General features: G+C 46.8%; 1 protein-coding gene across 2 annotated transcripts in view; it reads left to right on the plus strand.

Annotated features, from left to right (window-relative positions):
- The window catches only part of XRN1 (5'-3' exoribonuclease 1), a 2,611,979-nt gene that overhangs the window by 1,117,092 nt on the left and 1,467,769 nt on the right, over positions 1 to 27,118 (plus strand). For both annotated transcript variants that reach the window (XM_069618274.1, XM_069618273.1), the window contains exon 18: positions 17,104 to 17,202. In XM_069618274.1, the coding sequence (XP_069474375.1) occupies positions 17,104 to 17,202 (99 nt within the window). The remainder of the gene's footprint in view (positions 1 to 17,103; positions 17,203 to 27,118) is intronic.

Here is a 27,118-nt window from a genome sequence, read left to right on the forward strand (position 1 = left end):
TTTTCTCAAAGAATTATCACTACACGAATGCAGCCACGTCTTAATAAAGTACGGTGTGAATATAGACTGCTTTTTTAATTGGAAATGTATTTATTTAAACATAATTTTAACAAATCGTGGTTGCTCACTAACTTTCTACACCACGTTTTTGTTTTTCAATGTGGTGATGAATACACAGTTGACATCAACACCCATAGTTCATAATGTTAACTTAAATGCTGTCCAAAAATGCAAAAGTCTACTAATGGACCTTCTTTCTTTTTTCAGTGTATTATATGTCATAAGGCCTATTTCTATCATGGTGCTCGATCTAAATTTAACTTCACTCATTTATAAGGTAATCATGTCTAACAAACTTGCAAAATAAGTACCTGTTTCAATTCGGTTTTAGCTTTTGACAAAATCTCATTGGTGACACTTTTCTTTTACTTTCCACTCTGTTTGGAAACGGAAATCGCTGCTTCGCGTCGGCGTGTAATCTAATTAAAACAAACAAGCGCTATTATTGCGCGCAAATGTTTGTATTAGGGAAAAGTCAGGTAATCAGTCGCCCGATGTATTTAAAATGACAAAGAATATCAAACACTTACTTGCTAATTAGATATCCGTATTGCGTCTCAAGGCAAACGGTGTAGCAACACTGCTGGGCCAATTTCGCTGCGCTGAATAAGTCCTTCTTTTATGTTTATACTTTACATGTCAAGTAATCACGAGAAACCAGGTCTCTCAAGATTAGGATCAAAGAGGCGCCATCCTGGAACGTAATGAGCTGGCTAACTTATCATCAAAATGATGTGTTATTTGAGAACCAAGGTGCTGTTTGCATTGATGATGTTACCATAGCTTAGGTACATATGTTATAAAATGTCATGCTACCTCATTAGTGTAGAAGAAACCATGAAGATATCACAATATCTATATGCACCGAATGAAAACCTGAGACAATAGATGCTTAAAACGACATCATTGCATCTCAGTGGAGGCTACCGGGCTCCATTTAAAGTCTAAATGGATATTCACAGATGAGGAATTTTTTGCTCAACGCTTTTTATCTCCCACAAGTGTAGGCCATTCTTGTTAATTAGCTGACCACTTGTACATCTTTGTCCTCGGTATCCCTCTTCCTCGTCTGTACTGAGGGAATTATGGGACTTGAGTCCCAAATGAAAAAATGTTGTTTTCTTAACTTTTTCTAATTGCAAATTTGATTTCCACTTTCTACAACATTTAACAAAGGGATATTAGAAGAGCCAGTCATAAGGCAGGTTTGAGAAGAGGAATATGGTTCTTTGCTCTTAAGACTTCTATTATTATACAACCTCATATTAGGCTTTTGGGAAGTAGGGAAATTTATAACTGCATACATTTCATGGGTTATAACAGGATGTTACTTTTACCACCACAATGTTCATGGCTGAATTAGTTACTGTTCAGATGGTCTACTTGTGGAACAATAGAATTATGATGGCAACAAGCCATTACATACTGTAGTATTGGTGGGAGGTTCTCTTGAAAAGAAGTTAAATACTGTCTCATCCCATAGGTATACCTCACTCTCCCAACCCTTTTCTCCTCCCGGTGATCCTCCTGCAGTACACCACCCCCAATGTCGGGGGATCAGGAAGCGTCTGCCTTTGCAAGGCCACCCCGGAGGATAAATTTAGGTAGAGTTTCTGTGAGGGATCAATAGGATTCATCCCAGTCTGTGATCAACCATGCTGAAGTAAAACAGTAGACGCAGGCTGGAACACACCATGGACAAAAACACATTTCACAAATTGCTATTGGAGCAATGTAATTCATCTAATCACGTGCCTGTGTGGCTTATGTTACATAGGCATGAGTAAAAGACCAATAAAAAAATGAATACACAAGCGCAGATCCTGTATACAGACCCGAAAAGAACATGCGCCAATGGTGGAACATTTCTTATCAGAAAAACACAGATCTCCTTTAGATGGACAGTTTTGTAGAAAATCAGGATCCCTCCAAGAGGAAGAGACATTCTGAGAAAAGAACAGTATTGGATCTTCAGACGACAAACTGATGTTAGTGGTCTGAATGAGAGTATTCAATGGCAACATCTGGCCACATTATAAACTGATCCTTAAATTCACCAGACTTTTACAAACAAATGAGCCCAATTCCAATCAGCAATACGTTTTTGATCTCAGGCGGTCCTCCTTTGCTTACTGAGATGATTATCAGATATTTGTGTACAGCTACAGTAGGAATATTACTAGAAACATCAGAATTTGACATCATATACCATACTAAGATGGCGTTTTAAATGTCTTGCTGACAATTAGACTCGTAATAACCAAAAACATTGTAGGTTTAATATCATCGCAAGTACCTTGTGATGATATTATGATGAATTACATTTGTAAACAAGATGCCTTGTTTACAAATGTAATTGCTTAATAAAATCTGTCCTTAGGTTTTGTGTAAGATTTAAACTAACTTCTAATTTTGTAATCCCTACGCGAAGATGGTCTTTATAATAGTAATAAGCTAGATGGTATGCCCGGAGACATGGTGCTTGCCTCCAGATTGGTTCAGAAGAATGTACAAGGAGTTTACTGGTGAGTAAAATGCTTTTCTATCTTTTCATGGCCTCTTGTTATTTGTAGTGTTTCAATATTTTTCACAGTTCCTACTCTTTGTTCAGGAGAGAAGGGTACCAGCTACAGATCTTCGGATGAGCACCCGCGTGGTGCCAGACCACTCTGTCTGTGGTACCAAGTTCGGTCACAACAAAATACCTCTGTTTGTTAATCTTCTTAATGTTGCTACAGCAACCTTGAGCCTAACACAGTCCGGTCCCCTTTTAGGTTTTTTTTACTCACTGGCTGTGCTGAACTCGTTGGTGTTTCTTTTACCGCTTGAGTTGAGGACGGTACCACAGTGGCAACCTAGTCTCCCCGCCCTTGCTATCAGTGCGGGAGGGTTCCATGGTCCCTGACAATCGTCACACTATCCGCCATCTGCGATTCTCGATTTTGTTTCTTTTGTCGGAGGCTTCGCAGGCCTGGGTTGAAAAGGGCAAGGGCAACTCTCGCCACCTTTCTCCCTAATTTGAACTGCCGTCCTGGAATAGCTGATTCCTTGTGCGTTCAGTCTTGCTCAGAGTGTGCTCTCGTGTTCTGCTTTTTATCCCTGTGGGAAAAGGCGGTCAGGTGTGTTGTCAATTGCCTGACCTTTGCGTTGGGAGATGTCAGGTAAACAGCTCTGGTCTTAGTGTGTTGTCGCTCATGGTGTGAGAGAGTGCCACGAAGACCCCTCATCCAGGTGATCCACCTGCACTGGTCCACCCCCAGGAACTGGATCCAATAGCGATGGCCGTGTCCTGGCCACCTGCATATAAGATCCCCAGGGACTAGTAAGTGAGGCACGATCGGGTTTCTCACAGCAAAAAGAAATGTGCCGCCATAAAGGTAAGTGGGGGCGGGAGCAGGTAGGGCAATGCAGGCTGGGGGATGCAGGCAAAGTGATCTATCTGATCGATCTGATCGATCTGATCACTGCGCCGCGCTGTAATGGAAGTCGACATTTTCGTCATCTGCATTAGGAGCAGCACATAGATCCAGACAGATGAAGGTCTGCTTGAGATCTGCAGAGAGACAGGCCATCACTGGTAAGTAAAGAAAGTGCTGATGGTGTTTTATCAACTATGAGTTCCGGGTCTTGAAAAGACTGCTCTCCTTCGTAGGGATCTTGGCTTGTACGATGGTCTGAAGTGAGGCTGCAGGAGTCCTTTGTTTTCCATGATCCAGGCTGGGGTTGCACCTAGCCCACCAATGGTAAGGATCTGCACCATTCAAACTGGAAGGGGTTGTCCAATACTGGGCCGCCTCTGACCACTGCATCTGCCCAGTTACAGACACACTGTGACAAGATGTGGAGTGGGTCCAGACAGATCCAGTTGAACATCTGGCCACACATACAGACCACAACTTTGCCAGTGACATCTGGAACTTCCCCTGGAAAAGGGCATACTGTATATGGAAAACCCAGCCATTCCAGGGCAGTAAGATCATCAAAGACAAGATCATCAAAAGACAAGATGGCCAAAGGACGGGCATGAGCATTTTACAATATACAGCATTAAGCGAAAAATGCTAAGTGCACGTGTCTAAGAAAAGAAAACACTGTAAAAGAATGCACTGCCACCAGACCATCCTGGATACATCATGCATGTAACCACAAAGTAGCTAAAAACAAAGTTAGTGACTCAATGTCCCTACGGCACTGAAGATGCGTGCAGGGAAAAGGAATAAAATAGCTTTACAAAGGAGAACAGAGTTCTCCTACACTGAACTCATAGGGTCTGATCTGTGCCCCCAAAACGGGTGAGCTTAGCAAGGTTATTGGAGTAAAAAGGATTCACTTGCCAACAAAAGTGAGGAAAGTTCAAAACAATAGCAACAAGAAAAGCCCCCGATGTCTTTTGGAGGGGAAGCAGCCAAATGTAAAGTCTTTCCTAACAGCAGTCCAACAGCTAGGGAGAATTCTTAGAAATGTGCTAATTCCCTCCACCTTAGAGACCCCCAGCAACTTTGCTGGATTTTGAGGACTTTATTTTTTTTAACCTGGAGAGAGAGGCCCTTTTTCCCACTCATGTATTTTAATGTGATTTTGAAATCTGTGTTTCTTTTGGTTGTGGAGTCTGACAAACTCTATAGGCACCATCTTTTACTTTGTGTCACACAGCACCTTCATTGCAGCGCCACTGGGAAGTCTTTTAGATTTCCCAAAGGTTTAAATACCTTCTCTCGGATAAACTACTGTTTCCAAGAACAGTGAAGTGAAATCGACTTGACTTACATTTGTAACTTTCTAGACCCAGCACACACTATCTTACAATAGGGTGCTGGAGGCGTTAACTAGTATCCCCGGTATGCCTAAATATCATCCCCACCAAAAATATCGCCGTACATATGGTAGTTTGTCACGCCATAGGCAATATTTTTGGGGGGATAATTTGTGGGAGCGGGAGTTGCTTGGGTGTCCCCCGCACATTTAAAAAGAATACAGGGGTTGCAGGGGTGTCTCCCGCAGGGTCCATGGCTCAATATCGCCGCAAAAATATGACGATATTTTTGTATCGCGATATTTTTGCGGGGATATTAACACATGGAACCACATCCCCTTTGTCTAGCCTCTCATGTAACATTTTTTATGTTACCCTTTTCTCACTGAATGGCTGTTGGCAGTGGTTTCAAATCTCAAGAAGGACCTTTCCACAAAGAAATTGCGAAAAAAGACGCCCGGGCCATTTTTGTCAAAATGGCACCCTTGGGTGCTTTACTGCAGCTGCGAACGCAGCCTGCGGTGAATGCACACCACGGTAGTTAAAAATAAACCACTGCCACCAGCCATTCATCGAGGAAAGGGTAACATAAAAATGTTACATGAGAAGCAAGACAAAGGGGATACTAAGTAACCACTCCAGCATCCGATTGTAAAATAGTGTGTTCTGGGTCTAGAAAGTTACAAGTGTAAGTAAAGTCTATTTCACTTCAATGCTCTAGGAAACAGTAGTTTATCCAATCGAAGGTATTTAAACCTTTGGGAAATCTGGAAGACTTCCCTGTGTCACTGCACTGAAGGTGCTGTGTGACACTATGTAAAAGATTATGCATATGGAGTTTGTCAGACTCCACAACCAAAAAGAAACAGAGTTCAAAATCACATTAAAATACATTAGATAGAGGGGGAAAAAGGGCCTCGCTCTCTCGAGGGAAAAAAATAAAGTCCTAGAGTCCTTGGCCCAGACTGTCAATTTCCACTGCCACATCCTTGAAAGGCTGGCGTTCACCTGGTAGATGTATTGGTGAGTGATCAGAATGCTGCGTACACATACATTTGCTGATATTGAGGGCAATCTGGCTGGCACTGGTCGTATTTCTTCTGTCAGTATGGGGGAAATGTCTGTGCTGGTCTGGACGGACAACACAGTGGCCATACACTTCCTCAACAAGCTGGGTGGTGTGATATCCTTGCCTCTGTGTAGAGAAGCAATGCAACTGTGGTTCTGGGCACTGGAGATCAGCGTGTATCTGACTGCAACGCATGTGGCTGGTAAGGAGAATGTCTTTGGTGATGCCTTGTAGAGTCATACTTTGACCTCCCACAACTGGGATCTCTATCAGGAAGTGCTAGAGGTGGTTGTTTTTCATTGGGGGTCCTCTCAGGTGAATCCCTTAGCTTCCAATGTGAACAAGAAGTGCAAGTGGTTCTGCTCTAGGGAATTGAATCGCCAAAGAGCTTTGTGATGCACTGAAGGTCGAGTGATCTTTCAACCTGCTTTATGCGTTTCTGCCAATCCTTGTCACTCCACTGATCCTCGGGAGAGACTGCCTGTTCATGTCTGATGATGATCTTGATCGCCCTGGATTGGATCCGGAGAATATGGTATCTAAGGTTGCTGGACATGTCCATCTGCCCTCCCTGGCCCCTTTTGCTGAAAGCCGATCTGCTCTCCCATTCAGGAGGATGATTCTTTCACCTGAACCTCAGCAATTTGAACCCTCATGCCTAGCTGCTGAAAGGTTGAAATATAAGGCGTGGGATTTGTCAGAGAATGTCTTGAAAGTGCACCTCTCTGCGTGAAGGCCTGCCACCAAGTCCATTTATCCCTGCAGGTGGCACAGGTTTTCGGCGTGGTGCAGAGCGAGATTTCTGGACACTTGCTTGCTCCACATTCTCTGTTTTGGATTTTCTGCTTTCTTTGCCCTGCCCCTACAGTATCTCGTTGCCATTGCAATTTTCAAGAGCACCCCGGAGCAAATCTTGTTTTTCGTAATCCCCACAGTAATGCAGTTTCTACAGGGGTTGTGAAATCAGTTTCCCCCCCCCTCACCAGTTTGTTCCAGCTTGGGATTTGAATTTAGTGTTGATGTTTCTTATGGGTGCTCTGTTTGAGCCCTTCCATTCTTGTTCTTTAAGATTGCTCACTCTTTAGGTGTTTTTTCTGGTTGGTTTCACTTCCTAGATGGTTGAGTGAGCTCCAGGCATTGTCTGATGAAACAATTTAATTTGTTTTATCGAAAGAGGTGACTTTGATAGTGAGACCATACCTCCTACCGAAAGTAGTCTGTGATTTACATCTCTCTCAAAATATCCATCTTCCTGTTTTTTTTCCTCTGCCTCATCCTTCAAAGACAGAGGAATGATTACATCAGCTGAACCTGTCGCAGGCTCTCAGCTACGTCTCTTGGAAACTAGAGACCAGGAAAGATGACCAGCTTTTTATTGGTTATGCTGGTGCTTGTGCTCCCAGAGCTGAGCCCAAACAGACCCTGTCGAGGTGCATCATCCTCTGCATCTTGGAATGCTATGATCTGGCTGGTAAGGATGTGCCTGAGGGTCTCAGGCTGTCACGCTCACCTGATCTCCACGGGGGCGTCACACGAAGGTGCACGAGGCAAGTCTGCACGTGTCTTCTCTCTCACTATTACTGCACAGGGGAGCGTTTGCCTAGAATGTTGAAACAAGATGTTAACCAGCCGTGAGGGGCGGGTTAGGCTCCCACCTCCCGTAACCTCCTAATGCCCCTCTCTGCTTATGCCTCACCTTAGGTGTTTCAATGGCGGGCTCTCCGTCCTGCAACTGCGTGCAGGGGCGCGTATTGTTCCAGCCTTTCTTCTGGATCTAGTTGCTTCACTGATCCTGCGGGCTGTAGCGGATTCTTGAATACCTTGACTCTGTAGGTAAGTCTCTATGCCAATAGACTCTTGGTATAGTTTGCTTAAATGTTTCTTTTTTTGCCAAAGTTCTCACAATTGTTCTTTATTTCTTTACAGGAGCAGTTTAGGGGGGTTTCAGATGAAGATTTGCTGTCTCCCACAACGCAGAGCAGAATTCCTGCAGGTGAGAATTAGCACGAGTGTGCGGTGTCGAAATGTACTATAAATGGTTATTTTCCTGTGCGCGACTAACCTGCTGCTCTTTCTTTCCTGTTCTGCAGGTGCGGTGTGGCTCCGGAGCGGCGATCGTGTGAACCACTTCAATGGAATTCAGCATGAGTGCAGCCAACGGGTAAGTATTGGCTCTCTATGCTTGAGTTTCCTTTCTGCAGATGCAACAATCCGGAGAGCGGCTGAAGATAAGGCCTTTCGGATGGACCGCTTCAAGTAAGGACTCCACCGCGGTTCTTGTTCTCTCCTCCTTTCCTTTCTTCACAGACTCTGTTCGTGGTTCCCAAGACGGGCGTGGCTGAAGATCGAGTAACAGGAGCTGAGCAGACACGGTGAGCGTTGCGCTGCAGGAGTGCAGAATAATGCGAAGTGTGTTCTGTCTGTAGGGTGTGGTTTAAATAGCCCTACCCAAGTAGTCCCAGGTAAAGTAGTCCCTCCAGCCACACCCTGCACAAGTAGTCCCAGGTAAAGTAGTCCCCAGCCACACCCGATGCTAGACTGAATGTCTCAGTTCCTTCAGGCTGGGCTATGTGTAGTCCCATGCTGCTTACCATAAGATGGAATAATACGAGCCTGGTGCCAGCAGCGCCAGGACTGACTCCAGGAAGTCCTAAGGCAACCTTTTGGGGCCTTAAAGGTTCCCATGGATGCCCGTAACTGGGGTAGACTGGTCTGCTCCTGATGTCTGGGAGAATGCACCATGACACAGGCCTCATTCCACCAGTGGATTGGCTCCCAACTTGGCTCTGCAACATGAAGTCCCTGTTCTGGAAATTGGCCAGCCCAGCTTCCTGCGTTTCTCTGCACAGGTTTGCTAAACATTATTGCTTGGATGCTCAGTCAGGACAGGATTCTTGTTTTGCTAGAGCTATCGTTCAGAGCTTTCTGGTTTAAGTTGTGTCCCTGCTCTCCTTCCTCCTCTAGATCTATGTACTGCTATGGGAGTCTATCATAGATGAGGAATCTGTGGAAGGAAGGAATCCATTCGAAGAAAAATTACTTAGCTCTGTGTAATGTTCTTTCTGATGGGTGTTCCTCCCACAGATTCCTTACAGCCTTCCCTACTTGATCTTCAGGTGGATAAGCTAGTACACCATGGTTCTGCGGTACCTAAACATTCAAGTGCTAGGGGAAAAAGCGGGGAAACTAAGGTCACTGGGCATGGTGCCTCAATGTACACTGGCCCTGATGTAATGTCTAATGCGGGCGCTTAGAGGCATTTGGCAGAGCCACTCTTCGCCCCCTGACAGAGGAAATGTTTCTGATGAGAAGCTACGCTGGAAGATGGATATTATAGATGAGGAATCCACGGGATGAACATTACAGACTGGTAAGTAATTTGTTCATCCAGTCCTTATGCTAAATTTATCATAACGTTTATGAATTTTCAAATGCATATTCCATTTTGGTTTCTTTTAAAGAAAATGATAGAGCATCACAATTGTGAATATAGGAGCAAAACAATATTTTTACTAATGTATCTATATATTGTCTGCTTCGCACAAAGGTTAACACCAATTATAGATTTTAGTCCTTCAACCTCTTATTTCTATATAGCTGATTGGGAAGAGGGTAATAATAGGTCCTGTGTGGATTGAAGTAAGGATTTGCCAAATAGTACTTAAAACTGCTGGTGACACCTGCCCTGCATTTGGTAACCACCCAACACCCTCCTGATGTGTGAGGGATTGAGATGGAAAGGTGGCAAATCCATAAGTACTCCCTAAAAACGTTATTCTGCTTTGTCTCAAAAGTAACTAGATATGAGGAATCTATAAGTGGACCAGAATCCCACTCAAGATGTCTAAGAATGCACAATCAAAAGATAGCATAGTTATAGCCACTGATCATGTACAAGAGTGTGAGAACAATTGTGATAATCATTTATCCAGACAGATCATTTTAGAACCAATGCGTAAGGAGCTCATTCTCAAAGAATAGATCAAAGATAGCAACGCAAGGATACAAGCGCAGAGGAGTAGAAAACAAAATTCCCAAAAATAAAACTGGATTCTTTCCTGATTGTTCAGCCTCTAAACAGGTTAAATCCTTTTCTGTATCAGCATGATGGCCACTGGGGAAGAAAACTACGGGTCAGGACAACCATTAAGGGAACATGGACTCTTCCCTTGGTGTTTAATGTGAGCTCAAGAGCGTAGGTGGTGTGCAACAGTGCTGCGCTGATCAGGGCAAAGTCAGAATCGACCTGCAATCTAATGTACATCAGAGGATCTACAATGAAAGCTACTCTGCACTGGCAGATATTGTAAGATGTCCCCACACCCTTAGGCACTGCATGTGCGGAAAAAAATAATTGAATGCTGCACTCCAATTTCTTGAACAGAATACAAGGAAACCAAAAGGCAGCTGCCGGACTCAGTTGACAATTCTGAGACGCAAAACACCACATTATGGATGATTCACTGGCGCTGCATCAATCAGGTGATTGAATTCAAAACTTCCCAAATAGCTAATCTTGTCTTCCAAAACTGTGGCTCAGAAGCTACCACCGTAAATTCATCTGTTATTAACCAACCAGAACTTGATGTCCGAGTAGCATGGCTTTTACTGTTCCAAGGTTCAATTGTAAATGGGCTGCAGGAACGGCTTTCTCTTTCCACTCAAACAATCTCTGCAGCATCTTTTCCAGACAGCTATGCATAGAGTAAAACACGTAGCCTCTGTCGCACACCTGCCACATCAGCAATTAATATGGTCCCAAATATCTAACTTCCAGTGATTAGACAGCCCATATATCTTTGAATAGTGTGAATACTTGCAGTCAGTGGGCTGAGGCACCCCCTAGACAAAATTGTGTAAAAGGAGTGTCATACAGCCATTCATCAATTTGTCCACTGGAACCAAAGACCCGGAAGACAGTCGATATGGACAATCATTGCCAAAGTCCTCTCATGGTGAAGTTGCTGCTCTTGCTGCAATCACAGAAGAGCCTTGTTAGTGTTTCGACTCTTGGACTGGTGGGAATAACCTGTTCTGACCCCTGCACCAGATGCACATATCGTCAGAGTATATCGTTGGTGTCCCGGGACAAGGCTGTGGGCTTCCTACCCTCTGTGATTACCTCCCTGCTGCACTGGTCGACGTCCTGAGCTGGAGCTTGGCACTTGCATCTGATTGATTTGTGGATTAAAATAATTTCCCATTCTGCTCTCCAGGATGAAAGAGGGGCCTACCTGAAGCCAACCCTTTAGCGCTGCCACATTGACAGTCTGCTGACCCCTGACCAGTCTTTCTTTGCTGCTGCCCTGCTTCTGCTGTGTCCTGGAGGTCTCTTCACCTTTTCGTTAACCAGCTGTGGCTGCTGTACTGGGGTGTCTGGCCGGTCCAGCTTTGGGTCTGTCAGAGCTGTCTCTGAACCAGAGTTTGAAACTTTTGCATAGCCCAACCCAATCCCGACAACATCTTCAGCTGCTCCACCTGCAACTCCTGGACCCCCATCAACTGGATCAATAGCAGAAGTGCCCCTAGCAACTCTGAGCCCCAGTCGTGGTCACTCAGAACATTGGAGTAAAGGGCACAAGCGTGCTTGCCCATTTTCGTGCTCCCTCATGGCATATACATTGCATGGACAGAAAGGCCACTCACTAACACTATTTTGCCTGGCTGTGATCAGTGGAGTTCTGGCCCAAAATGCCCCTCTCTGCTTAACCCCTAGTGTGTTGGGATTGAGAGTGTATCCTTAAAATTCTTACGTCTCTTCTAAATCTAAAGGTGCTTTTAAAATGCATTCATTTACCAACCTGTTCTTTGCTAAAACTTGTGCATGCAAACCTTTGAATTTTGTAGTAATTGAAGGACCTGCCACCGGCTCCACCATCATCGACACAAGCCTCTTCGATGACTACTTCCACCAAGACAGTTGCCCTGTGGATGGCCATCCTGTCGACGAGGACTCGGTCTACTAAGTCTGCTCTTCCTTCGACAGCTGCAACACCAAAGGGTTTGTCCAGAACAGTCACCTTTACCCCAGCGACGATTACCACACCCAGGGTTTCCCTGCTGCCTTGACCGTTGTCAGCGGTTCCCGACGACGGTCCTGTCAACAACGGTGCCTTTTCCTGCTCCGCAGGCTCCAGTCGTTGCCACTTTCCCTAAGGGCTCCCTTTTAGAGAGAGACGCCTCCAGCTCTGGACTTAGTGTCCATTCACACCAAGGCTGCACCACTCTTCACTCTGCACTTTTGGGATCCCGCAAAAGGTCTCCAGCAATCTACACCAGCTCTGAAGAAGACCTTACACTGATCAGGGTTGGGGGCCAAGGGGAACCAGACCCCATTCTGCCTAAGCCTCATCAGGGGTCACTGGCCTCCGGCCTTCCCAGCTGTTTAGCCTTTAAAGGGTTCAACCCCTGCCAGTCCTGCTCCAAGGCACATGTCCTACAACATACTGACCATCTTACACACTCTGGTTGCTGAAATCCAGCAGCAACTGCCTACTGCTCTTGCCCCTTTTCTGACAAGAAGCCCTCCAAGGCTTCCTTCGTCTCAACCAACGGCGGCACATGAGGCCCCTGTCACCACTCGGCCAATGCTGCTATCCACTGTGGTGGAGGAACCAGCTCAGACGGACTCTGACACCGTCACTACCGGTACACACAGCAATAGGTTTGATGACTATGTTCGTGCAGATAGGGAACCCCTGGATGTGTATGCACTTTCCAAGGCCTCATCCTTCGGACGAGATTGGTTCTTTCCACTCTGTAAAATCATTGGCTGCCAAGCTATTCAACCTGGCGCCGGAAGAAAAGAAAAAGGAGGGTTTCCTTTTTAAACGACTGGAGTCCTCCAAGAAGACCATTTTATTGGTCCCCTTGTTGTATGACTTATGGGAGGATGGCTTAGCGGTCATGAAGGCTCTGAATAACACTCCTGCTAAGCGTGACTGGTTGGAGAAGAGAAGTATCTGGTTACATTCTCAGCCCCTAAGTGCCTCAGGCCCAGCCCTTGCAACACTCTGTTGTCTTGGCTGCCGCTAGAAAGCGATCTTCAAAGCCCTCTTCTTCGTCCATGGTTCCTAGGAGGGTAAGAATCTAGATGCTGCAGGAGAGCCAATCGCCACTACGGCAGCTTCAACAATCAAGGCCGCCAACTCCCTCCCCATCCTGTCAAGGTACGACATGGAATTATGATCTAAGTTGTGGCCCATCCCCGGCTTTCTCCCTGTCAATAATAAGGCTGAAGCCTTAGCCCTGTTTCTAGGATGGGGAGGTGGCTTCCGACCACACCATCACCGTCGCTCCAAGATCACAGATTCCAGCTTTCACCAGATGGGGAATGACATGGCTCTCAGTCGCCAGGATAGGCTCAAAGCCACCAACTTCCGAAAACATGTGCAGGCCAAGGTAGTTGACGTGCTCTTCGATGGCAACAACCTGGTTGGCAAGGCAGTCGACAAAACTCTTCAGGCCATAAAGACTGACCATGAGATGGTGCGATCTCTGGGCACCCTTTAGCAGAGGAGGCCGTCCTTTAGTTATTCTAAGGGGAGAGTCTCCAAGTCTTCAAAGAGTTTCAGCAACCCCTATCTTCCACCATGCCGCTCTACCACATAGGAGGCTTGTTTAGGATGCTCCCAGGCCTACAGCTAGTGGCCCCCATCGTCGTTGCCCCCCATCGAGGACACAGACACTGAAGCAGGCCTGAACTAGCACAGGACCTGCACCCTCTTCTGCACCTCAGTGGAAGGCCATCTATCAAACGATCAGTGGCGAAAGATCTCCACAGACAAATGGGTGCTCAATGTCCTTTATCAGGGGCACATTTTGGAATTGTAGGACAGATGCCCACACATTTCTCCAGTCAAGAAGCAAGTACTGCACGTGGCTCAGCTGCTGAAGGAGGGTCAAGCCATGCTAGGCAAAAGGGCAATAGAACAGGTCCCACAGTGCCTCCTGGTATCTGGAGTGTGCTCCAGATACTTTCTGGTATGGAAGAAGTCAGTAGGGGTGGTGCCCAATTCTAGATCTGCTGCGCCTCAAGTTCCTGAAATCACTAAAATTCAGGATGGTCACGTTGCAGCACATACTCTGCTAACTGGAGGAAGGGGATTTTCTGGTGACCCACGACCTGGACCTTACCCTCCCTTCCCCCAGGCACTGGCCGTCCTACCCCTTACCCCCCTTTTTCTCGGCACACCCTCCTCCCTCTCCCCTGCACTTGCCATCTTTGTCTGCACTTGTGCGGTAAGATTGTCACAAGGCCAATATAACCGTTATTGCTTTTTTTTGTTTTTTGTTTTCTTTCTATGTCCCCCATCAATTAGTCTTGTGGCGCCTGGAAACACTTGTGTATAGGCGGCATACAAATGTCCAATAAATACATAAAGATGCCTACTTCACATCCCCATTCATTGCAAGCACTGGAGGTTCCTACGGTTTGTTGTTCAGGGGCGACATTTACAGTTCAAGGCCTTGCACTTCGGCCCAAATTCGGCCCCAAGAGTATTCACCAAATGCCTGGCCCGAGTGGCAGCGCATTTGCACCGCACAAGAATCCACGTTTACCCTTACCCAGCCCACTTCAGAGACCATCCAACTTCTGACTTTGCTTGGATTCTCAATCAACTAACCGAAGTCCTGCCTAGTGGCATCGCAGAAACGCACTTTCTGAGTGCCTGACTGAACATAGTCTTGTGTCTGTCGATTCCCATGGAAGAGAGGGTGAAGGTCATCCTGGGAAAGGTACAACTGCTGTCCACAGCTTTCGTGGCAATAGTCCACGCCATGAAGTCCTGGGGATGATGGCTTCCTACATCCATCTTTTCTCCTTCTGCAGGCTGCAGAAGAGACCCCTTCAAGAAATTCTGGGTTCATGGTAGAAACAAGTCACTGGCACAAGGACCGACAAGATTGCCCTCAGTTGGGCATTCCGTCAAGCCCTGCAATGGTGGTCAGTTTCTCCACACCTCTCACAGGGCGCTGCCTTTCAGATCCCTCCATATCAGCCTACAGTCATGACCGACACCTCTCTGGAGGGTTAGGTAGCCCACACTGGACATTCTCACGCCAGAGGCCTCTGGCTACCAGAGGAAAAGGAGTTGCACATCAACTTCATTGAACTGCAGGCAGTCTTTTGGGCCCTCAAGTCTTTCAGCCTCCGCTCCCGGGAAAGGTGGTGCAGGTATTCACCAACAACACCAGCACCATGTTTTACATCAGGAAACAAAGCACAACATTTGTGGTGTTGGGCCATTGCTCAGAGCATGTACCTTGTCCTGTTTCACCTAGCAGACATCCAGACCACTGATGCAGACTTTCTCAGCAGGGAGCTGCGGTCAGACCTTGAGTTTACACTTCAGCAGGCACAAGTGTCTCGTCTCCAACGAGTGGGGTCTCCCTCAGATCGAGCTCTTCGGCTGTCAACGCCAAGTGTTGGAAGTTTGCCAGCAGATATCCTCAGATGATAGTATGTATTCCCTCGAATTCCGTTGTTGCTACGAATAATCAACACACTCGGACATTACCACTGCAAGATGATCCTCTTTGCACTGGCGTGGCCCAGGCAGATCTCCTACTCTGCACTTCTCTATAAGTTGGTGGCACCCGGGCATCAAACTACTTCCACTTCCCAACCTCCTCTTCAGCGAAGGTGGATTAATACGGCACCAAAACCCATCGTCTCTGCTGCCTTTGGAATGCAGGAAGATCCTAGCTAAAGTCAAGGCACACTCTATACTGGCTTGCTACAAGCACAAGTGGAAGCACTTTATGATGAGTTGCCGACCGCAGTACATTTCTCTGCTGTGTGACTGCTCCACAGCTTCTTCCGTACCTGCTCTCGCTGACCAAATCTGGCCTTGCCCCTGCCTCTATCAAGGTCCACCTGGCCGCCATATCCCGTTACACACAGATACCAGGCAACCTATCCCTGTTGTCGCAGAGGATCACTAAGAAGTTCCTCAAGGGCCTCTTTAGAATATTCCCTCTGGTGAAGGCTCCTGCGCCGGCGCACAACTTGGTACTGTCTAAACTTATTGTGTTTTAACCCTTGCATCAAGCCTCTTTGAAGTTTCTGTCGTGGAAGGCTGCCTTCCTGGTGATGATCACCTCGGCCAGGTGGGTGGTGGGTTCCATGCCGCTAAAGCGGTTCTACAAACTCATCCTTCCTTCATGGCAAAGTTCCTGTTGGACTTTCATCTCAACAAACTTTTGGTACTGCCAATTTTCTTTGGAAATCCTTCTTTGCCTGCTGAAAGGGCGCTGCATTCGCTGGGCGTTGCGTGTGGCCTGAGGTTCTGTGTTGCACGCTCAAAGGACTTTCAAAAGACATCTCAGCTTTTTGTCAATTTTGGACCTATTGGACATGGAAAGCCCCGTCTAAGGCTTTCATCTCCAGGTTGCTCTCTTACTGTATCATGCATTGCCATCCTCTGGCCAACAGACCGCTTCCAGGCCGACCGAGAATCCATTCCACCAGAGCCATCACAGAGATGACAGCGTTGATCTTTTGTATTCCCCTGTTCGAAATCTGCAGGGCTGCTGCATGGAGGTCTACCCATACCTTCACAAGATTCTACTGCGTTGTCAGGGATTCTAGGGCGGACTCATGGGCCGGCAATTCACTGCTTCACAACCTGTTTGCTTGAAGGGAGTTTGTTCCAGTGCTACGTGTATTGCTTCTGTGAGCCTTGCCACCTCCTGTGGTAATGTATATGTACTGTTGTATAATTGTATTTCTGAGCATGTGAATCCATGCAAGCCCTGTGTTGGAGAACAAGAGTTACAGGTAAGTAACTAGTGCCACACAATTTACTGTTAATTTTTGCACAGAGGAGGCTGTTGAAGTGGGACATGTGAGCAGAAAATAGTCACTTGGTAGGATTTAATTTATGATTTATTTTACTGGCCATGTGTAGAGATGTGCCAAAGGTCTGAAAATGTTATACAATTACATGTGAACCTTGAAGGGGTTTACCACTTAGAGTTCTCGCCATGTGCCTAGATTTCAATGAGACCATGCCAGACAGACTTGCCTCAGATGTGCCTCCAGAAAAAGCAAATTGTTTTGAGAGGAAATAAACATTTAACTTTTGCTTGATATAATAAAGATGGCAAGGGATGTTGGTGGATGGCAGAGTGATTTATTTCGTAAATAGAAAAGTGAATTGCGGAAACATGAATTATGTTGGAATGTATATTTACAACCTTTTCATACTTTTTTTAGTTCTATTTGAAGAAGCATAGTGTCCAGGTATTCCAGCAGAGTAGTCGCAGTGAGAATATGATTTTAGAAATCCTCTCTGAAGACAATACAGATGAACATGTGAGTAAAGACTAATATAAAATATTTTCAATTTGATATCTGTATGCACTTGCCAGATAATTTTCCAAATATCAATGGCTTACATTGGGGATTGTATACTTGTGTGCTAAAACAGTTTAGGATTTATTTGTGGATGGTGACTCGGCACAGATTGACACTGTTCCAAAACATTGATTTTTAGGTACAGCTGCAGCCATGGGATCAAGAGAGGACTCAAACCAATATACTAGTTTACATTCACTTTTATTTTGTGCATGCAAAACGGCGATTAGGTGTTAACTGACCTCAGACGAGGTTAGGGTTGGCACAAACAACTCTAATTCTCCTTAGAAGAGTGTTCCTCGGTCCTTTCACATTGTTCAAGGCCATCTCCACAGCTGGAAGATAGTCACTTAAATTCTCAGAGTAATAGTGCCCTAAACACTTGTTTCTTGGTTGCGTGTCTTTCTTGTTTGAGGTCGAGGTTGGTCGTTGGGTCCTTCTGGACACTCAGCTTCTGGTAACTGTGTCTCTTCTAACTGGTTCAGGCATCTGGCAATAATGCTGATGGTTGCATTACAGGGTCCTACCACATTTCCCCTCTTCGCGATATCAGCTTTTTTTCTCAATTTGTTCTATGCTTTTTTAAACTTGTTCAGACTCTTATGCTAGCCCTTTTTCCACCACCTCCGGAATATCCTTTTCACCAAGGTGTAAAGGTTTTCTCGAGCTTTGCATTCCTTCTCCTGCCCCTTCCTCTGCTTCTCATTTGCTTTCTTCACTTGATACTGGTATAGGTTCAAAACAATCTGCCTTCCTCTACCCATTGGTTTTTCGGCCTTTCCTTTCTCGCCTTTCTCCTGTATCCTCTGCCTCATTACATCTATCTGTTATCTGGTCTTGATGTGCTTTTCTTACAATGTTTCACTTCGTCCTCCTTTTTTGTTCTTCCACCTCATGCCCTGCTTTTTCTCCAGTCCTTCGCTCTGGTGTGTCTCGTTCTGACCGCTTCTCCTCTTAACTACCTCATCTGCTCCTCTCCTCTCCTCTGTCACACACTACCTCTGCAAATCTGCACCCATCTCCTGCCACTCGGGTTACACATTTCAATTTGCAAGCATAAGCATAAAGTCACTTGCCCCCTGTGTGAAACCAGAAAGTGTCTCATCCGCTAGTCCCCATGGATCTCTCTCTCAGGTGGCCAGGGCACGGCCATCGCCTTTGGATCCAGACCCTGCGGGTGGACCAGTGTGGCAGGATCTCCTGGGCGAGGGATCTTCAGGGATGGGAGTGGGACACCGGATGGCGAAACGTGGTATCCCTCTCCCTGTAACACCTTTACCCCATCCAACTAGGTAGAATGTGTGAACTTTACCCCCCCACCCCTTTCCCTTCACAAACACTTCCACACGGACAGCCTGCTCTGGGAGAATACACTCGCACCCTAGCATTGTACCTAGGTCAGGCGAAGTCAGGCAATTACTGACAATCGCACACAGCTGACTTCCATTAAACTTCCCCACACGGATAAAAGGCAGAGCACAAGAGCACTCTCTGAGCGAGACAAAGCGCACAATTAACAGCAGTTTCCAGTCGGCAGCTGAACAAGGGGAGAAAGACGAAACCAAGAAGGGTTCGCAAGAAGGGAAATATCATTGACCTCATCAGCAAGAAACTGTTACTTTCAAGAAACCTTGGAGTCAGAAAGCGTAAGGCCAGGAAACCGGACTGAAGAACCCTGCATTGTGTGTCATAGATACTGGAGGGCCCTCCTGCCAAACCAAGCAAGGCGGGGAGGAGCGGCAGCCGCTGTGGTATCGTCCCAGCTTCAAGAACAAAGAAGCGCCAGAGAGATCAACACAGCCAGTGAGTTGGGGAGACCGATGCAAGACCTGTCTGTTTTGAAGTCAAGGTTGCAAACGGCAACATTGTTTAACGAGCACTGGAATTAACATTGTTTAAATGTGTATGATGAAAGAAGCAAGTAAAGCTAAATGGCTGATGAATGTTTGAACTTGAGAATTAAAGATACAATACCGTTCAGAGTGGTCTGGCACCGTGAATGCGCTCAATTGAAGGTCTCTGTAAGGTATCCCGCCAAGAAGTGGTAGAAACGAAGTAGAAGATTGATCAGAACATTGTGTAAAGTGAATTGAAACATAACCCATCGTACATTTGAAAGTCTTTGATTTTGATATCAAGAGGAAACCGTAGAAAGTGAGATTGCATGGTCCGAGCCCGAACGAGGGAGACCAAATGTGAATATTGTTCAAAAGGGATTCAAGCCCAAACGAGGGAGATCCATGGTCCAAGTCCGAACAAGGGAGACCAAGTGTAACCCTTGTGGTGAAAAGGGGGGAGACTCATGATGAACAATGGAAGCGAGAACTTGTGCATGTGAACATCCTGACAAGAGTGGAACTTTGAGATTTGTTACGACAGACCCTCTTTATCAAGAGACTGTTATTGGAAAAGAGGCTTTGGCCCCAATACCTATGCTTTGAACTGTATCCTCCTGGCATAGAAGCAAGGGCGTGTGCGAAGCTCGAACGTGCCGCCTTGCCCCCTGCTAAAAACGTGGTGGAAGGGAAACCAACTGCTCAACCATCCTAACCTATTATTTCTTGAACACTTTTCTTTTTGCATACACAATTGTCCCACACCCTTTTGTATTTAGAAGTAAGGATTGGTAATAGGTTTATTAGTATAGGCCCTTTTATTTTGACAGACTCGACTAGGACTGCTTTATTTGATGGTCGTAGCTTGCTCCCATCATTAGATTTAGGTTAGATAGGTGTTCAACCATCCCAATTGAAGTTCAATAAACATCTTTGAACTGTGATCATTGGTGTCTGTCTTCACCGTTTGATACCATGCCTTCCTTACACCTCTCATTTGTCCATACACATGGATTGGATCCTTCCACAGGTTCTTCATCTTAATGGATATGCACCAGCGCAGCTTGTTCTTTGACGCTTCACAAGGTGGCATTGCGAACTTTAGCATCGAACACCTCATCGAACAGTTTACCTATTAAAGGAGTGCATAACCACAATTAAGTTTATGCTTTTCTCCTGCAGATTAATCTTTTTTTTTTAAACCTTCATTTTTGCTGCTGAGTACAATATATTTCTTAACAAACATTTTCAGAGAGACAAGAGTAACGCAAACCACAAAGCTACTGATCGCATCTCTTTGCACTATAAATGTCATGTATACCATATTTCATGTTATTTATTGGTATTGTTTTTCTTTTGTTTTCTAACAAGGTTCATGAGGATTCCTCCGATTCCCCCTCCTTGGGTGTGCCTTAGGTAGGCTCGTAGTGTTGCCCAAATGTCTTTAGGTCTACTGGTAGGAGTGATACTATTCACATAGGGTTCTTCCGTGTCTTGAACATACAGTAGATGTCGCAGCCATGCCGCAGATTCCTCTTCTTGATAGATCTCCATCATCCAGCTCTGATGTTCAGAAACTTTCTGATAGGGGGCGTAATGGACCTTAACTCAGCCTTCGATACTTGTCCGGCTCACCATTGTCTGCTCCGGAAGTGACATCGGGCATTGCGATATATAGTACGTCATTACGCCCCATGCTTCAGTTTCTTTTTTCCGTGTGCTTTCACAGTGCACCGGGAACATGACTGGAGTTTTCTCAATGTTTTTTGGTACCTAGTTGTATGTTTTCTCAGAAAACCTCGACGCAATGTCGTCTGTGTCTCGGGCATCAAGCAATGCTGCGATTGTGAGGCCTAAATGTCGGTAACCGGCCCCCACAACATGTGTCTGTGGTGCCTTGGTGTTGGTCACGACACAGAGGGCTGCACGTCGTTTGCAAAGATGCATCCCAAATACCTATGTGAGAGGGCCGGGAAACTGGCTTTGGGCTGAATGGTTGCCAAATCTCTGGCGCGATCCCTCGTTTGGTATTCTGAGGCCGAGGCAAAGCAACCCATTCCCGACAATGGGAAAGAACGACATTGCAAGAAGACTAAGGAACAGTCCCACTCGAGGAGCCATTCCTCTGTGTCTTCCTTGTGGAAGCGGCACCACCGCCATCAATGTGAGTCCAGTTCGTCGGATCGAGGTAAGCCCTCAGCGGGGCCGACAACTTGGGAAGAGTGGAAAGCTTTAAGACTTCTGTGCTTGATATGTTTAGGCAACAAGCTGCTGTAGGTGCGGCTCCTGCCCCCGACCAGCAAGCTTTAGTAGCAAAAGCCGTGCTCGGTGCCTCCGACCCCAAGCCAGCTCTTCAGGGCCTACAACGGCCATCGGTTATCCAAGCTTCCCTCAGTTCCTAAAGAACCTTGGGTATCGAAAGCTTTGTCTTCGAAACCTATTTTCAAGCTCTTTGCACTGACAGCCGGCGCTGTTCATTTGTGCCACTGTCGAGATCGGGTTTCTTTGGCTCGATGCACTCCATGCTTGGCATTGATGACCTAGTAGACCCTGTTAACACGGGAGCCGGTGGCGTTGATTTCTTTCGATGAGCAGACCAATTTATTGGCCCTAGCTCAGGGTCTAGAAGACGCCATTGGTCTGGATACTTCACCAGACTTGAGTTACAACAGAACCAACCCTATACCCATGCTAATATCAAGTTCAGGGTTCTGGTTAACAGGGTTATTGACACCCATGGGTTGAAAGTGTCCACCACGCCTCTTCAATGGTATGATCTCACTGACATTTTGGACGAGGGTCCCACAGTTGAGCATAAAATGCTATTCAACCCAGCCATTGCGGACCCTTGTACTAATCAGCTTCTGAATCCCAATTTTACAGGGATGTAATATGCCGGCAAGAGCATACCAATCTTTCCTCACCACACACCCTTCCCCGAAAGGGTTGGTTATACAGGCTGCCACTATTTCCACCAGACCTGCGGCATCCACTTCCAATCTGCCTACGGACAGAGAAGGAAAGAAATCTGATGCATTGGCCAGAAAGGTGTTCACCTCTGGCAGCATGGCGCTCCAAGCCACTAACTTAGCATGTGGATTCACCAAGTACTCCTTTGGCTTATGGAAGGTTGTGGAACATGCTGCTGAATACGTCCCCGAGGGTGCCATGCAGGATGGATTTTTACAGCCGGTGGCGGATGGAAAGGAGGTAGCCAAGCAGTAATTGCAAATGGTCCTGGACGTAGCAGACTGCATTGGCAGAGCAATGGGTTCAGCGGTAGTGATGAGACGCCAAGCCTATCTAAAAACTTCTGGCTTCTCTCTGAATGTTCAGAACAGGCTGCTGGACATGCCATTTGAAGGTGACTTGCTTTTCGTTCAGAAAGCAGACAAATCCTTTGAGAAATGTAAGGAATCCAAGTTGCCCGCTAAATCATTGGACCTAGTGGCTCAGCTGGCCAACCCTGCCTTCAACTTTACCTCCAGGAGCAGAGGCTATAGACAGTATGTACCCTAACGTCTATAGCCAGAGGTGCTTCACGAGTCCCGGAAACAGCAGAGGGGCTTCTAGAGGTCAGCAAGCGACAACAGTGGCAGGATCACCCGCGCCCTCTAAACCGCTTTGATTTTCCCCTCCCACGATGTACCAGTTGGGCAGGGCATTGGCCCCAATGGCAGGAAATAACTTCAGATGCTTGTGCCCTGCAGTTGATTCAGTGGGGTTGTTTGTCTTTTCTAAAGATGCCTCCACCTCCCCCAATCCAACTGGGACAGGAGCTCCAGGAAGAACTGAGAGCCCTGCTGTTGAAGGGTGCAGTGTAAGAGGTACCTCCCGATCAGAGGGAGCCGGGTTGCTATTCCCGGCATTTTCTGTTGCCCAACAAGGGACGAGGTCTCCATCCCATGCTGGACCGTAGGGCCTTGAACAAGTTCTTGAGGAAAGACAGGATGGTGACGTTGAGGGAGATTCTCCATGCTTTCGAATTCCAGGATTTGCTACTGTCAATAGACCTACAGGACACTTATTGCCATGTTCCGATTCACCAAAAGCACTTAAGGTTCCTCATAGGGGACAAGCACTATCAGGTCAAAGTTCTTCCCTCTGGGTTGACCTCAGAGCCAAGGGTCTTCACCAAGTTGATGGCGGTCATTGAGGCTCACCTCAGGAAATATGGGGTCCTTGTATTTCCCTACTTGGACGACCGGCTGATCCGAGGGAAGACAGCGGGATAAGTCTTGTCTCATCTGGAGGACACCTGCCTACTACTGCACAGGCTGGGTCTCTCCCATAACTTCACAAAGTCCCATTTGACACCAGTTCAGCGGCTTCAGTTTGTTGAAATAGTCCAAGACAGTTGGGTAGGGAAGGCTTTTCCTCCTGAGGAGAGAGTCAGCAACATAGCTCAGATGGTACAATTGGACAGAACCATGTCACCCTTCCAGCAGCTTCCTTCCTCCGCCTTTTGGGTCTCATGGCCTCCTGTATTTTTCTAGTGCCAGAGGCCAGGCTGCGTATGAGATCCCTCAAGTGGCTCCTGAGGGGCCAGTGGTCTCAGTATCTGGGAGGGCTCAAGGATCGCCTTTCAGTGTCCAGCCAGGTAGTCCACAAACTCAGCTCGTAGAACACAAGCAGCAATCTTTTGGCGGGGGAACCTTTCTGGCCTCCTTGGCCCCAGGCCTGAATGGTCAGTTATGTCCCTGAAGGGTTGGGGCACCCACTACGAGGATTTGGAGGTGAGCGGCCTCTCGTTTTCTTTCAGAAGCCAGGTGGCATATCAACAGGCTGGAGTTGTGGACCATCAGGTTAGCCCGGTCTCTCAGAGGTAAGCATGTCCTCGTCCTGACCGACAACACAGTGACCATGCACTACCTCAACATGCAGGGTGGTGTGCACTCCTGTCCACTGTGCACAGAGGCAATTCAGCTGTGGTTCTGGTTGCGGAGAAACAAATCTCGGTCTCAGCAGTTCATCTTGCAGGTCACTGAACACCTTGGCGGATGCTCTGAGCAGGCAGAGCACAGTCTCACACAAGTGTGAAGTCTGCCAGGAAGTCCTAGGGGAGGTCTTCGCCCTCTGGGGTACCCCAGCAGTGGATCTGTTGGCCACGGATTCCAACAGGAAGTGTGAACAGTTTGGCTCGAGGGACCCCCCCAGCGAAAGGCGGACTGGAGGATGTTTCTCTGGTGGATTGGATCTTCCTTCTCCACTACACCTTCACCCCCTAATTTCCAACATCCCATGGGTTCTAAGGAGGTTAAAGACATTTCGAGCGACCATGAGCTTGATCGCCCCCGATTGGGCGTGGAGAATGTGGTACTCTGATCTCCCGGATCTCCTAACCCAGTCGGATGGTCGAATGCTCCACCCGAACCCGGATTCCCACAAACTACATGCGTGGCTCTTGAGAGGATGAGGTATGATGTATGATGTATGATGACTGGGACCTCTCAGAGGAGGTACTTGGGGTGTTGCTGGCTGCATGCAGACCTTCTACTCGTTCTCTGTACACGTGCAATTAGAGAAGATTTGAGGCCTGGTGCAGGGAACGCAAGACTTGCCCTATCTCTTGCCCCACCACCACAGTGATGGAGCTCCTTCTGTCACTAGCCACTCAGGTCCACTAGGGATGAACGCATGGACTCTTCACATTCAGAGGGTTGATAAGTGTCTCTTTCTTCAAAGTATGATTCCAGGGTGTTAGTATTAATTTCTAGAATCTGGCCTGATGGACGGATTTTAGCAAGCCACCCTAGTTATCATGCATAGGGAGCTCTGAGAGGTTAGCCAAAACCCAATCAAGGTAGGTGGATGAGCAGTCAAGACTTAGTTTCAGGAGTGTGAGAGTGGGAACAGGGGCCTTCAATGTGACCACACACAGGGTAGCACTAAATTGATTTTAGACAGTTATAAAAACAGTTATTTATTTTAGGCCTTTAGAAAACAATGAAAAATGAACTAGCAGGTGGTACTATCACCTTTCTCCCCCCTCCACTGCACGCCCAGTGGACACTGGATTACCCCAAGACATGACCCATCTGCCCAGGATCATCTGCTCACACAACCTCAACTGATATAACTCTCAGGATGACACACAAATCATCTTGAGAATTCCTAAATCGACCTCCAAACCTCGCCCTGACCTAGCAGCATGTTTCACTGACATTGACCGCTGGATGATGACTAACCATCTCCTTCTGAACCCAGGGAAATCTGAGATCCGTGTGTGTGGCAAAGCTGCTCTATTCCCCCATTTGGTATACAGTGATAACGAAAAGATAATAATGAAAACATTTTTAATAAGTCGTTGTGAGGAGTCCTGTTATTTCCACCTTAGGCTTCTAAAGTACATTTTCCCTTCCCTTACCTACCCCAATGGTCTTGAAGCGGAATTAATACGTTGTATTGTTCTTGAGGGCATTCTGGAAAGAGGCCCGTCTTGTTTTTCTACTCATGTAAGCAGCCTGAACTTCCTGACACTCCTTGATCTATTCATCCTTCTCCTTTGCACCATCTCAACTGGAACTGCTAGAAGCACTTCTGCAGCCCTTCGACCCATTTTTGTCTTGTAAACTCCTGTCCTATATGAGAAACCGGAGGGGTTTCTCCCAGGTTATTCCCGGGATCCTTTGTTCAGGTGGCCAGTGGAGGGCTATCGCTCTTTGCTCCCAACCCCGATGGTGGACGAGCGAGGGAGGATCACCTGGGCCGGGGGTCCTTGGGGACTATGGGAGACATGCCCTTGGGCGAGACAAGGTATTCCTCCCATTCCAATACACCCCTACCTGCCATCCCCTCAGTTGTCATGGGACATTTTCAACAGAGTCCCATTATACCCCAGTACCTTTCTGTAAAGAAAAGGCCAAACCATCAGGGAAAACAACTGACCATCCCTAAATTCCAATGTGAATTTTACCCCATGTCCTCAAAACCCACTTTTCCTGACAGAAATCTACAGCATCTTTAGCCTTTTTTTGTAGAACACCACAACTCCCATAATCCCATCACCTTATTGAGATACCCAAGCACTGGGACGAAGAAGAGACAGATGGGAGTCATGCTGATTACCCATAGGAATCCATGGACAATGGATTCCTATGGGCAAGTCTCCATGTTGTCCCGATAATTAAGTCAGGCAGAATCGGGCAGGGAGGGACAACTACTCAAACCTGACTCTATTCAACTCTAGCTGGGAGCATAAAAGCAGCAGACAGAACCCGCACTTTGAGAGAGCTGGGGATGCTGAAGGGTGCTGGGACACCAGAGGGAGACAATTATTGCCAACAAACCTGGAGGAGGAAAAACTGCTGAGACACTGCAATGGTGGGCACAGGGGAGGCTGCAGTGTTGAGAAGAAGCTGTGCCTCCAGGAGGTCAAACAAGGGGCAGCTGGGGTCACGTGGTGGCACCCACATCAGAGCTCCTCCCTTGGGCAAAACTAGAGAGCCCAGGCCTTTGAAGGGCAGGTGAGACGACCCTGACCTCGAGCAGAGGATCCCCTTTTTGCTCCCAAACTGTGAATGCCATTTTGGGGAGCTGAGGAAGTGTGAGTAGAATATCCAGAAGTACTTGAAGTCCAAAAACATTTATTTTGAAAACCGTGAAAGAGGAGTCTGAGCCCGACTGAGTGAGATCCATGCGGACTCTAAGCCCGACTGAGTGTTAGGGAGAATTCTCATAAATGTGCTAATTCCCTTCTACCTTCCCCAGCTCTTTTGCTGGACTTTAGGCCTTTTAATTTTTAACATGGAGAGAGTGAGAACCTTTTTCCCACTCTCTGATGTATTTTTCTGTGATTTGGGCTCTTTCTCTTTGACCTTCAGTGCAGTGACACAGGGAAGTCTTAGATTTCCCAAATGTTTAGATATCTTCTCTTGGTGAAACTGTTTCCAAGAGCAGGGAAGTGAAATTGACTTTACTTACATTTTGTATCTTTCTAGACCCAGCACACACTATTTTATAGTGGGTGCTGGAGGGGTTACTTAGTATCCCCTTTGTCTAGTTTCTCATGTAGCATTTTTATGTCACCCTTTCTCTAA

Source organism: Ambystoma mexicanum, chromosome 10, assembly GCF_040938575.1.
Source record: "Ambystoma mexicanum isolate Mex_15411 chromosome 10, UKY_AmexF1_1, whole genome shotgun sequence".
Classification (NCBI taxonomy): Eukaryota; Metazoa; Chordata; class Amphibia; order Caudata; family Ambystomatidae; genus Ambystoma; species Ambystoma mexicanum.